Source organism: Balaenoptera borealis (assembly GCF_965194805.1).
Source record: "Balaenoptera borealis genome assembly, chromosome: 2".
Taxonomy (NCBI): domain Eukaryota; kingdom Metazoa; phylum Chordata; class Mammalia; order Artiodactyla; family Balaenopteridae; genus Balaenoptera; species Balaenoptera borealis.
This window is the reverse complement of record NC_138867.1, coordinates 95,202,774-95,214,840: the sequence shown is the minus strand read 5'-3', so window position 1 is coordinate 95,214,840 and position 12,067 is coordinate 95,202,774. Positions and strand designations below refer to the sequence as shown.

The following is a 12,067-nucleotide window of genomic DNA, read 5'->3' as shown; positions in this document are numbered from 1 at the left end:
AATACGAAAACTGATGTTTAATTAAAAAAAAAAACAAAACAGCAAGGTCTCTTTCTAGGGTGGATTAAATAAAACTACTCTGGTCTTCAAGCCAAAAAAAAAAAAAAATTAAATTACTTGATTTTTATAAATACCTAAGAAGATTTTAGAAAAACCGTTTAAGTCTAACCCTATTCAAATACCAAACGTTTGGATTTAGAGGAACCACAGACAAAGACATGTCCAAGTTCAGGGTTGCTAACAAGCAGTGGCAGAGGAAGCAGGAAGCATTCTGGGTGGAAGCTAGGAGGACAGGGCTGGTCACGCTCTGCACTGTCTAGCTCTGAGATCTGGAAAGCTGGTCACCTCTTCTGACTGCAGGTACCTCATCTGTAAACCAAGTCAGAGGGCCATTAGACCTATTTTGTTCCCCAGCCTTAAGTGTCTACCCTTCAAGTCAAAATGAAAAGATACTCTCATGATGCTTAAGTTACATTTTAGTATTACTTTAAAATGCTTGAAAGAATCTCAAAAGCCCACGATCATTAGTGCTGAATTAAAGATGGACCTGTGTAAATTATTAAAACTTTAAAGGGTCCAAATGTGTTTGCCTTGTTTTGGCAGTGCAGTTTTATTACTTACCTCTAAATATTCTCACTCTTTCTAATTCTCATTCTCTGTCCTCCTTCCTTCAAAATCACACTTTTCAAAGTCTTTGCAAATTTGAAAGCATGATGAAGTAATTTCTCCCTCCTCATGTGGGGTCATGTGTATCTTTATTTTGCTTGGGCAATAGTTAAAATTGGTTTCTTCCATATTTAGTATGTTTCTGCAAATTACTAACTTAAAATTAATTTAACTTATAATTAATGCTAAGTTATTTAAATTCAATGGCAACTCCTAAAGGAAAGCAGCCTAAATTCGAGGGTTTACTAGTTCAGCCAAATGCCTAACACCTGATCCAAAAAAATCAGAAAATGCATATTAGTGCTAAGTTCTAAACTGGAAAATCTCAATCTCTCTTAATTTTTGAAAACTCTAGTTATTTTATTCCCAAACCTTAATATTCCTTTAACTGAAAGCTACAGCAAAATAAACAACTTAAAAGACAACCCATGAATTTTAGACGGACTATTCTGAAATTGTCAGTAACAGTCATATCTAACAATAGAGTTCCTGGATGCATTTAAACAAAACAAACATTTTCCTAACAAGTCCACTCACAAGGGCAGTGGCCTTTGCTCTTAAATGACATTTTTAATAAATAATGTAATGATTGTACCTGAAAATCTACCAAACTACCAGATATACAGAATTTGTATTCTTAATTTACAACAGATTTTTTTCTTCAACTTTACAGTCAGATATAGAAAATGTCAGAGGTTTTTTCTTGTCTTATTGATATACATTAGCAAGGAATATCACGGGCCTATTTTCTTCTCTAAGCTACAGTCATGGAAGGTGATGTATATGGGCACAATCTTCCATAATGACCCACCCATCTTGTTAAATGTTTATTAGACAAGAATACACATTTACCTGGCAGATTAAGGCTACTACATAACTGGCCTTAAGGAAAACAAATACAGTGACTGATATGGAGAAGTGGATCTACCTAAAGAAGAGAGGGGAAAATCTGAAAGGTTTAACAAATACATCCTGGAAACTACTGCACATTTACACGCTGCACTGTTTTTTGTTTTTAACTTCTTGAAAGAACAGGTCAGGTGCTAAGGTAAGAATACAGCGTGTGTCTTCTGTAACCTCAAGCAAGGACACGAGAGCTTGGAAAAAGGGTCTGCTGCCTTGCACTTCCCCCGGCTGGAGTCATTCATAAACAGCAGAACCCCGAAGTTACCTGTATTTCCCTGGCGTGGTACACGATGATCAGACCCAGCAGGATGATCGTGGAGAGACTGATAAGGCATTTCAGAGCTAAGGAATACAGCGACGCCTGCAACACAGACAGAAGCACTTTTTTAAAAAAAGAAGCACTTTTAACCACCTTTAAGATCCGGGGGGTCGGTCAATCCCCAGCAAGGGGACCTGAACTCCCAGGAGGAGGATGGGGGTAGGGGCACCTGTCTCGCCTCTGTGATCTGTCAGATCACTTGGCCTCACAGGAAAGTGAGAGAGGAGATCCCGGAAGGCCAAGCAGCGGGGTCCGCGACAACACAGACCCAAGCGCAGCTCGTGGCTCTCGAAACCCGAGAGGAAGTTATCCTTGAGTTTAAGCGCTTGGGTTTGAAAGGGGCCTCCGACATCGTGGGCACCAGGAGGGGAACAGAGCATGCTTTCCTCACCGACTCCTGAAATCACTTCTTTAACGTGCCCAAACGCGCTGGACATTCACTGCCTCCAGAACTTTGCGCGCGGAAAAGCTTCCTCTCCAGAGTTGCCTTGCGGATTAGGGAAGCGAGTCTCAGCGGTGCTCGCCGTCCCGGCGAACACCTCCGATTGTCCGGGAAAAGCTCCGGAACTGGCAGGCAGAGAGTTCCCACCAGCGCCCATCCCAACCACCCGGTGCCCGGCTCTGCGGTCCGGGGACGGTGAGCAAAGGGCTCGAGCACTTACCTTATCGTAGGCGCCCCACGACAGCTCGGTCTCGATGACCATGACCACGATGCCGAACATGCCGAAAATGAGCGCGTAGTCGCTGAGCCGCTTGCGCTTCTCGAACAGGGCGCGCCGGTGGCCCAGCTTGTAGCCGATGTTCTGGTTCTTCTTTTTGCTGGACTTGGTGCCACCGCTGCTGCCATGCCCGCTGCCGCCGCCACCGCCGCCGCCGCCGCCGCCTCCAGCGGTGCCTCCTCCGCCGGCTCCGTAGAGCGCCAGATTATTGGAGTTGTTGTGCTCCGGCTTAGATACCACGATCTCCGGGGCTGAGGACGAAGCGGCGGCGGCCGCGGCTGCAGACGGGGAGGACGCGCCGCCACCTCCTCCGACAGACGCCGGGGGCTGTAGGGGCTGTGCCTCGGAGTCCATCTCGTGCAGGTTCCGGCGGGACGCGCTCAAGTTGCTGAGCGGCCGCATGACGCCCCCGTTGTACCTACAGCTGCTCATGGCTATTTCGGTGAAGGGGTTGCTCTCGCGGCGCGCCTGGGGCTGGTTGTGCTGGTGGTGCGCCGGGTGCGGGTGGTGGTGGTGGTGGTGGTGGTGCGAGAGCGGGGGCCCGGAGCCCAGGCTGCCGAGGCTGCCCGTGGGGCTGGCGGCGGGCTGCAGGCTGTGGCACTGGTGGTACTGGGAGGCGGACGCCGGCTGCTGCGCGTACTGCTGCCGGAGCGCACTGGCATGGCTGGACGGCGTCAGCTCGCTCACATTGAGCTGGCTGCCCCGGCGCGACGAGCAGCAGCAGCAGCACGACGAGCCTGACAGCGGCGAGGAGGTACGGGTCCGGAAGGCGCCGCCGGGCGAGGAGGTGCGGAGCAGCAGGGACAGGTTATCCCCCGCCCCCGCCCCCGGGGCACCGGAGGAGGCGCAGCTGTTGCACCGGAGGCATGGGCTGCTGCCGCCGCTGCCCTGCTGCTGGTGCGCGAGGTGCGGGGGGTGGTGAGGGTGCGGGAGGGGCGCGAAGGGCGGGCACGGCTTGTCCTGGCTCTGCTGCTGCTGCTGGCAATGCAGGTGTGAGGAGCGCGGTGGCGGTGGCGGCTGCTCCGAGAAGAAGCCGCGCTGGAACTGCAATGGGGTTTCCATGTCAGGGCTGTTAAAGCTGCAGGGAGACCAGGCGGTGGTGCACCCTGCGCAATGCGTTATGGTAGGGAGCGGAGACTCCTGCTGCTGGTGCGAGGAAGGGCCCATGCCGGCTCCGGTAGAATCCAGGCGGTGCGTCCGATTGGTTGGGCTCACCAAAACAATGGGCATGACATCACCTGCGGGGACCGAGACTGAGTTTGCGGCGCGCGCGGTTTAGGGGAGCGTGTGTGAAAGAGAGAGAGAGAGAGAGAGGGAGAGAGAGAGATGGGGGGGGGGGGTGGAATCTGCAGGATGAAAACCCTCGGAGGCGCAGGCCAGGACAGGGTGAAGGCGGGGGTTTCACCTGCTGATTGAGAGCACCCGTGAGCACCAGCAGGGATGGGGAGCCCCCAGGTAGTGCAGCGGGTCTGCAGAGGGAGGAGGAAAAAACAGGCGTCCCCCACTTCCCGTGCCCCCACCCCCCTAACTAGTGCCGGACGCGCAGTCTAGATCCCTTGCACCGGGCACTGCAGCACGTTGAGCCACCCCAGCCAGGGGGTCAGGCGAGGGAACAGTGCGGAACCCGGGCCACTCCTCCACCGGCATGCACGCCTCTTAGAGCTGCAGAACTGCAACCTCCTCGCCCCACGCCCACTTCTCCCTAATTGTCCCGCTGAGAGTGGGCTGCCGGCTGCCCGCCAAATAACTGCGGGGGCACCCGCTTTGGAGAGAAAAAGTTTGACGACTAGCTAAGCCAGTGCAGCATGGCTTAGTGAGGACCCCGGGGCCTGAGCCCGTGTTTGGCCGCTGCGAGATCCGAACGGGCCCGGCTCACCGATCTTCCCCACGCCGCTGGTCTCTGGCGCCGGGGAGTCGGGATTGGCTGCGCGGTGCTCTCGCCCTAATACGATGCGGCGCGGGTAGGGTTAACCGCCTTGGCGCCTGGGCCTGGGGAGGATGGGGGCGGGGCCGGAGGAGGGGATCCCCTCGGTCCGCGGGAGGAGCCCGCGCGGGCTTCCCGGGTCCCCCTGGCGGGGGAGGAGGGCTTTCCCCGCCACTGCCTGCTCACATTTGCGCCTTCTGTGGAACATGAGGGGTTGGCGCCCCCGGCCGCCAGGTCCTGGGCTACGGCGCTCAGGCCCTCTGGCCGCCCCAGTGGGTAGGTCCGCGGGCTTTTCCTGCCTTGGAGAAGAGGCTTGCTCGAGGGTCTGGGGAATGCTCAGCGACCGCCGGCCACCAGCTTGTCTTCTGTTCCTCTTCCTCCTCCACACCTGCAGCACAGACACAAAGCAAAGGCGGATCACTGAGGCGCAAACACCTACCGTCTGCTGTGCCAAGCCCTGACTGCGGCGGCAGCGGCGGCGGCGGCGGCGGATGGAGAGGGGCCTGGCGCAGGCTGATTCACACCGGCAGTCATAGCCTGGCTAGGAAATTATTAATAATAACTCGGACTGAATAATAGCTGCCTGGGGACAGTGCTAGAGTTTTGCTAGAGTTAGGTGTAATATTTATTTATTTGCTAATAAACTAATAAAAATTACGCTTTGTGTCTCACAAATTTCCTGTGATGTGTCCTTCTTTTGGGCGATATACTAACACAAAGCGGTAGGGGACCCTTTCAAGGGTTCGTTGTTACTGCTCCATCTTAAGTCCATATCGTTTGTATTTCTTTGTAAGCTGAGATTCCCGTCTCCAGAAAAGGGAGTGAAATACATTGGCCAGTTGAATATTTGTTTCCCTTTTAAATCGTGATTTTAAAGCATGATTTTTATGATAGAAGTTATAAAGAGTTAGAAATTAAAGTGAAAGCGGATCACCCTCATTAGGTAATTGGAATTCTCAGCTGGATCCAATTTCTTGATATTCTACTCGGCAGCTACCCTGAAGTTGCTTACCAGGTACCCGCTCCTAAGAGAGAGTTTGCGTTTTCAGTGCCTTGGAGTAAATAATTCATTTTAGGATATCCTTTGGATATGAGTTAAACAATTTTAATTTTTTGTGCATGCAAGTAAACAGATCCAGAAGAAAAAAAGGGAGAGGGTTGCTTTTAGTCCCATAGAACTTGCATTTCTCTGTAGTCTTGGTCAAAACTAGAATTTGAATGGCTAAAAACTGGAGACAGCATTTTATTTTTATATTCCATTATGATTTTTGGTAATTTAATAAAACTTGTTTAGAATTTTGATCATAAAATCTTTGTGGTAGCAGAGTAGATCTGCATGAATTGTGTGGTGAACATGACTATTAAAAACAATTCTAATGAGTACTTTGAAATTACAATGAAAGCTTCCAAATTAAAAAATTTTCAACCTTCTGGTGTGAAACAAAATTCAACTAAAGCACAAAATCCATAATACATTCATTTTCACTTTATAACAAATTATACGAGCTTCTTCTCATTGTTACACATAGCTGACTAAGTGAAAAAGTTTGACTCATCCTTCCAAACCTAAATACATCAAATACATTTATCATGGTAAATTAATACTTCCATTAACCTTTGGTAAATTTTGTTGAAAGACTACATCAATCCCCTCTCCAAATATCACAATAATTGTTACCAGCATGAAATTAGATATAAGGTTCTAAAGTTATTAAAATGTCATTTAAAAAAGTAATGGCTGCAAAAAACAAACAAAAAAGTAATGGCTGCATCTTCTATTGTCAAACTGACTTTCTCAAATAGCAAATTCAAAGCTTCAAGGAAGTTCCATAGATAAAATAACAGGGAAAAAATTATTGTATCTTTTGCCATGTATCTCTCTATGCCTTAGTACCAGATTAGGTGCAGTGCCTTTAGTCATGTAGAAACAAAGAGTGTTTGCTGAGATTTATGACAGTGATGGAGTTGCCACTGCTCACAGAGGGAGATCAGGGGAGGAAAGGGTGCACAAGGTAAGAAAGAAATGGAGATTTGGCAAACAAAATGAGGAACTGTCAGAATACCAAAACTCAGATTACCAGTGCTTCCACCTAGCCAGTGCCTTACAAAAGCTCATCAAATAATATAGAAATGTAAAACCCACTGTGATGGAGAAAGAGGAGAGCAAGTCAGTCAGATATTTATCATCTTTCTGTTTCAGGGAATTATCTGATCACACACACTCAAAAAATCTTCTTGCTAATAAATGTCTGTATTTGGAGAGTACAATAATCCACTATTAGTATGGTGATGAAAAGGGACAAGATGCCCCAACAACTTTGTTTTACTCTTAGCCTGAATCCTCATAATTTTATTGTTTGGGGCATTTTACACTATTGGGTTATGACAGGGGCACATTTAAGAAGTTCTTCTTTTCATCAATCCTCTTTTCTTTATAAAATTAACAAATGGATTTTAAGCTTATATGTAAACTTTTCATATAGCATACCATAATTTTGCTTTTTTCCCCATATATAGGATTATAGATGCGACGTGTAAAGTTAAGCAGTTAGAACAACAAGGACAATATTCTTCCATGTGGATAGTACTCAGCACATAGTAAATACTCATATTTGTGAGAGTGAGGAGGGAAGGAGAGAGGGAGAGAATGACGAAAGATTGAAAGAAAGGTCACAATACAAGGGCCTGTAACCTCCAATAATAAGCTCTTGGAAAACTGCATTTGCTTCTCTTTCTGTCATTAAGATATATAAGTGCTGGAATTTCTCTAGTTTAACACCAGAGGTCATACTCATCCACAAAATACATTTCAAATACTATCAGTTAAATACCTTTATTTCCAGTGTCACATTCTTGTAAAAATTACCTGGGTTTTTTTTTTTCTTATGGATTAGAAAGATTGCTTTTCCACATTTGTTGTATTTCAAACTTGTGGACAGGCACATACACATAACACCCCCAAAGCACCCCACAAACACTTAACAACAGTCTTGGAAGAATGGTTTTCCCAGACCACAGGGGCTTGGGAAAAAAGCTTTAGGTTGTTCGCACTCGATCCCTCACTTTATGCAGATTTATATTATGCCAATGGTTTTTCTAAAAAATAATTCTCTTTTTCAAAAGAATTATTAGTCTGTGCTCTCTCTGTTCCTTAAAAATGCAGGACTCTGGAATTTGAATGTTTCTGATCTATCTGCAAAGGCAGTCAGAACAGCTGATGCAGGGGTCCAGGGCATCTGTTTCCCACACTGAGTGCTCTGAGGGATACTTTGACCTACACAGTAAATGTTTTTCTGGGATTTTCTTTTTTCTTTGCCTGGTTGAGTAAATTATTCGGTGGTGCCAACCACAGGGGTTGTGACAAGACACAGCCTCTCTGAACTCAGTTTGCTTAGCAGTCCGTGCAAATGGGGACTTGGGATAATGTCAGAGTCGCTCCTTGCTTCCCGACATGTCTCATGAAAAACACTTCTTCTTAAACCACGTATTGTCGTCCTAACTTCATAAGAAATGTACATTTTAGAATATCATTGTTACACGTATTCTTTTGCTTCCACATTATTACTAGAAAGGATCAAGACCTGAATGAGCTTATTGATGATAGTCTTGTTAAGTAATACCACCATTATTCAGGGATTAATTATCCTGTTAGGGCCTATTCATTAACATCATTAAATTTTCCAAATTTGTTTTACCCTCATCCTTGCCTCCTACCATTTCTCAGCTAATTAGCATATCTATAAAAGTCTCAGTAGTGCCAGCAAAAAAAAAAAAGATAGAACTTATACTAGTTTTGTTAGCAGAATTGAACTATGTTACACAATTAAATAGGTGAACAGGTTGAAATTATTGACTATAAGTCTTTTTAAAATAGTCTATGGATTACATAAACAAATATCCCTTGGCAACTAGAAACACACATCTGAATCTAAATAGAAAGTCATAAAAAAGACTTAGTGGATAGCACGTTCTAGTTTATAAAGCAGTTTCTCATGTGTTGCTTTATTTGCATCTCTCAAGAACCCTTATGCGAGGTAGGGAAGTTTTTATGATCATCTCTACTTTACAGGTAAGGATAATCCTGAGATGTGGGCTACCCCAGGTCACACAGCTGGTGAGTAGCAAGAAAAAGCCAGACTTCAAGTACATTCTTCTGAGTCTGTCTGATAAGTCTGTTTAACACTCTTCTAGCCTTTCCTCCATAGCAGAAAAATTACCTATTGACTCTATCAACTCATACAGTCTGGTACTCCACTAATAGTCAAGGAATGGACAGCAGTGGCTTATCATTACCATTCACTGCCTTTGAATGACCTCATGAACATATCCTCGCTGGCTTGATTGGGATTCTGAGACTCTTAACTACTCCCCTTTCGTTAACTTCATTTGATCAACAGAATAATTCATGAGGATCTAATACAAGTGTGGATGAAATGGCAGTGCTGTATGCATGCAGGTCCAAGGTGCCCAATTAAAAAGTATTTAAAAAATAAAGATTCTACTCTATTCAGACACAGTCTTCTGCTGACTTTGCTGGCAGCCTGGGCATTTCTCATTTTTGCCAATGTCCATAGTAAAAGCTGAAGGCCATTGAAGATTACTTATTAGCACTAACAGAGTCCATTTTGTCTTTTTATGTAGTAAGTGAGAAGAAAGAGGCTCAAGCTCTTTGTCCTGTGGCTTAGAGGAACTCTCCTGCAGTCCTGCAAGGATCCAGCCTGGCTCTCGGCTCTTGTGCTCTGGCAGAGTTGTCTTCTCATTGCATCTCCCTTTGTGCCAAAGAGTGAGCAGGGAACCAGAGAAAGGAGGTGGGGCTCTATGCCACAGGCAGAGATAAACCAGTGTGTCTTACAGCAGGAGTCGAGAGTTACCAAAAGTGGGATCAAGGATATGCAAAACCATTCCTAAGTATGGAGGTCAAAGCTTCCACTTGGTGATCCCCGAAGTTTCATGGTGGCTCAGTGCTCAAACATAATGATGCTACAAAAGTTCTCGAAGTTTGTTTTCCCTCTGAAATCCAATGTATTTTCCCATCATTATTTTCTCTTCTCTTACAGGATTAGGATCCATGATGAATTAGCTCTTTTTTCTCTTTTCCTGTTAATTTCATCCCCATATGTTATTCATAAACCCTCTATGTTTTCCTTTTTCTTTTCTACCTCTTGCCAAACAGGCTCAGGAAATCAATTAATCATCCTTTGTTTATCTTTATATTACTATTTCCCTTTCTGGAACTATTTGTAAATTCCTACTCCCAAATAATTGCTTTAGGGCAAGGAGAGAGCTGGTGCCCACTCATATATAGGTGAGAAGCATGCTTTTCTAAGTAGAATTAAACATAATGTCATCAGCAACAGAACACTCTAAATGCTGATAAATCTTGAAGTTTCACATATTCATCCTCATCCAATAAGCCAGATTTTTCTTAAAAATGACTTTTATTCTGTGTTGTTGTTTTATTTTTTAGCTATAAATTTAGTAGCACTTTTTCTCTATTATTTCTATCCATATGCTACAAAATGACATACATGATACAATATAACAGAGAAAAACACAACAGATATATTACACAAATATAATGACAAAACACACTATTTGACACAGTGTTTTACCCTTGTTCCTTAGAAGGAGTGCTTCTCAAAAATGTTTTAATTAGTCAAAACTACTGGTTATTTTTGTTCACAAGTCAAGTTCTCTTAACAAGGGGTATTTCTTGGCTCTTGTAACTGAAAATATCATAATTAGGGAAGACTTCAATGCTGTTTGTTTCAGAGGTTAAGACATCATCAGGGTTCCAGCAACTTTCTTGTCATTGCCCTCCTTCATATATATTGGTCAGACTAATTTACCTTATGGTGGGAAAAATGGCTGTAGCAGTTCTAGGCTTCATATCCACAACCATGCTATCCAGAGGGAAGCAGATCACCCCTGTCCCAACATTCCAAAAACTCTCTTGACGTATCTATTGAACTATCTCTATTCACCAATGACATGATTTTGTATTTAGAAAATCCTAAAGAATCCACTACAATATATTAGAACTAATAGACAAATACAGCAGATTTCTGGATACAATATTTAAAATGTCAATTGTAACCCCAAAAAATGTCAATCGTATTTCCCTACACTAGCAATGAGCAATTTCAATATGAAATTAAAAAACAGTTTCATGTGCAATACAATAAAAAAAAGATTAAGAATATATCAACAGAAATGTGAAACTTATACACAAACTAAAAAATATTTTTGAAAGAAATTAAGGAAGACCTAAATAAATGGACATACATCCCATATTAATGAATCAGAAGATTTAATATGGTCAATACTTCCCAAATTGATCTATAGATTCTCTCAAATCTTTATCAAAATCCTAGATGATTTTTTTGGAGAACTTGACAAACTGATCCTAAAATTCAAATGGAAATACAGGTAGCACAGAATAGTCAAAACAATCCTGAAAAAGAAGAACAAAGTTGAAGGACTCAAACTTGCTGAATAAAAACTTACTATAAAGCTATAGTAATCAAGATAATGTATAATGGAATAGGATAGATATATAGATTAATGGAACAGAATTGAGAGCCCAGAAATAAACCTTTACATTTACAGTCAATTGACTTTTGACAGGGTGCCAAGATAATTCAATGGGAACAAAGATAGTCTTTTCAACACATGATACTAGGAAAACTGTATATTCACATGTAAAGAGCAAACTTGGACTTCTTCCTTATACCATACATAACAATTAACTCAAGTGGATCAAAGACTTGAGTGTGAGAACAAAAACTATAAAACTCTTAAAAGAAAGCATATGGGTGAGTCACTATGATCTTGGGTTAAGTAATAGTTTCTTAGACATGACAATAAAAGCATAAGCTACAGAAGAAAAAATATAGCTACATTGGATTTCATCAAAATTTTGTGCTTCATAGAACACCAAAAGGAGAGTAAAAAGACAATTTACAGAGTGGGAGAAAATATTTGCAAATCATAGATGTGTGGGACTTGTATCCAAAATACAAAGAACTCTTTCAACTCAATAATGAAAAGAATAAATAACCCAAAGGCAAAGTCTCTGAACAGACATTTCTCCAAAGAAGATATAATAGTGATAAATAAGCACATGAAAATAAATACACAACATCATTAGTCACTAGGAAAATGTAAATCTAAACTACAATTAGATACCACTTCATAACCGCTAGGATGCCTTTAATCAGAAAGACATATAATAACAAGTGTTGGAGAGGACGTGGTGAAATTCGAACACTCATACGCTGTTGGTGGGAATGTAAAGTGGTACAGCAGCTTTGGAAAACAGTTTGGAAGTGCCTTAAAATATTAAATGTAAAGTTACCGTATTACCCAGCAATTCCACTCCTAGGTATATAGTCAAGAGAAATGAAAATATACATCTACACAAAAACTTGCACATGAATGTTTATAGCAGCATTATTTATAATAGCTAAAAATTGGAAAGAATTCAAATGTCTATCAACTGGTGAGTGTATAAATAAAATGTGGTATATTCTT

General features: G+C 43.3%; 2 protein-coding genes across 8 annotated transcripts in view; one reads left to right on the top strand and one right to left on the bottom strand.

The window, feature by feature from the left end:
* KCNN2 (potassium calcium-activated channel subfamily N member 2) overlaps window positions 1-12,067 on the bottom strand; it is a 333,031-nt gene that overhangs the window by 170,592 nt on the left and 150,372 nt on the right. For 2 of the 4 annotated variants that reach the window (XR_014239446.1, XM_082376210.1), the window contains exons 1-3: window positions 4,721-4,933; window positions 2,554-3,848; window positions 1,838-1,933 (exon numbers count right to left, since the gene is read on the bottom strand). Coding sequence is in view for 2 of the 4 variants with exons in the window: in XM_082376210.1 (XP_082232336.1) it covers window positions 1,838-1,933; window positions 2,554-3,848; window positions 4,721-4,742 (1,413 nt within the window). In the remaining 2 variants the exon portion in view is untranslated. Of the gene's footprint in view, window positions 1-1,837; window positions 1,934-2,553; window positions 3,849-4,720; window positions 4,934-12,067 lie in introns of those variants that run through there. The other 2 variants (XM_082376209.1, XM_082376214.1) reach the window with 2 other exon arrangements.
* Window positions 1,940-5,110, top strand: LOC309622484 (uncharacterized protein; the record flags this gene model as incomplete). 4 transcript variants are annotated; one of them, XM_082378559.1, is made up of 2 exons in its annotated part: window positions 1,940-2,528; window positions 4,929-5,110. In XM_082378559.1, the coding sequence occupies exons 1-2, from the start codon at window positions 2,270-2,272 to the stop codon at window positions 5,108-5,110; spliced, it is 441 nt and encodes a 146-aa protein (XP_082234685.1). In that variant the 5' UTR covers window positions 1,940-2,269. The 4 variants fall into 4 exon arrangements, 1 of the variants encoding a protein (XP_082234685.1); XR_014240890.1 differs by lacking the exon at window positions 1,940-2,528 and adding an exon at window positions 3,284-3,364 and having other exon boundaries at window positions 4,929-4,994; XR_014240891.1 differs by lacking the exon at window positions 1,940-2,528 and adding an exon at window positions 3,431-3,507 and having other exon boundaries at window positions 4,929-4,994.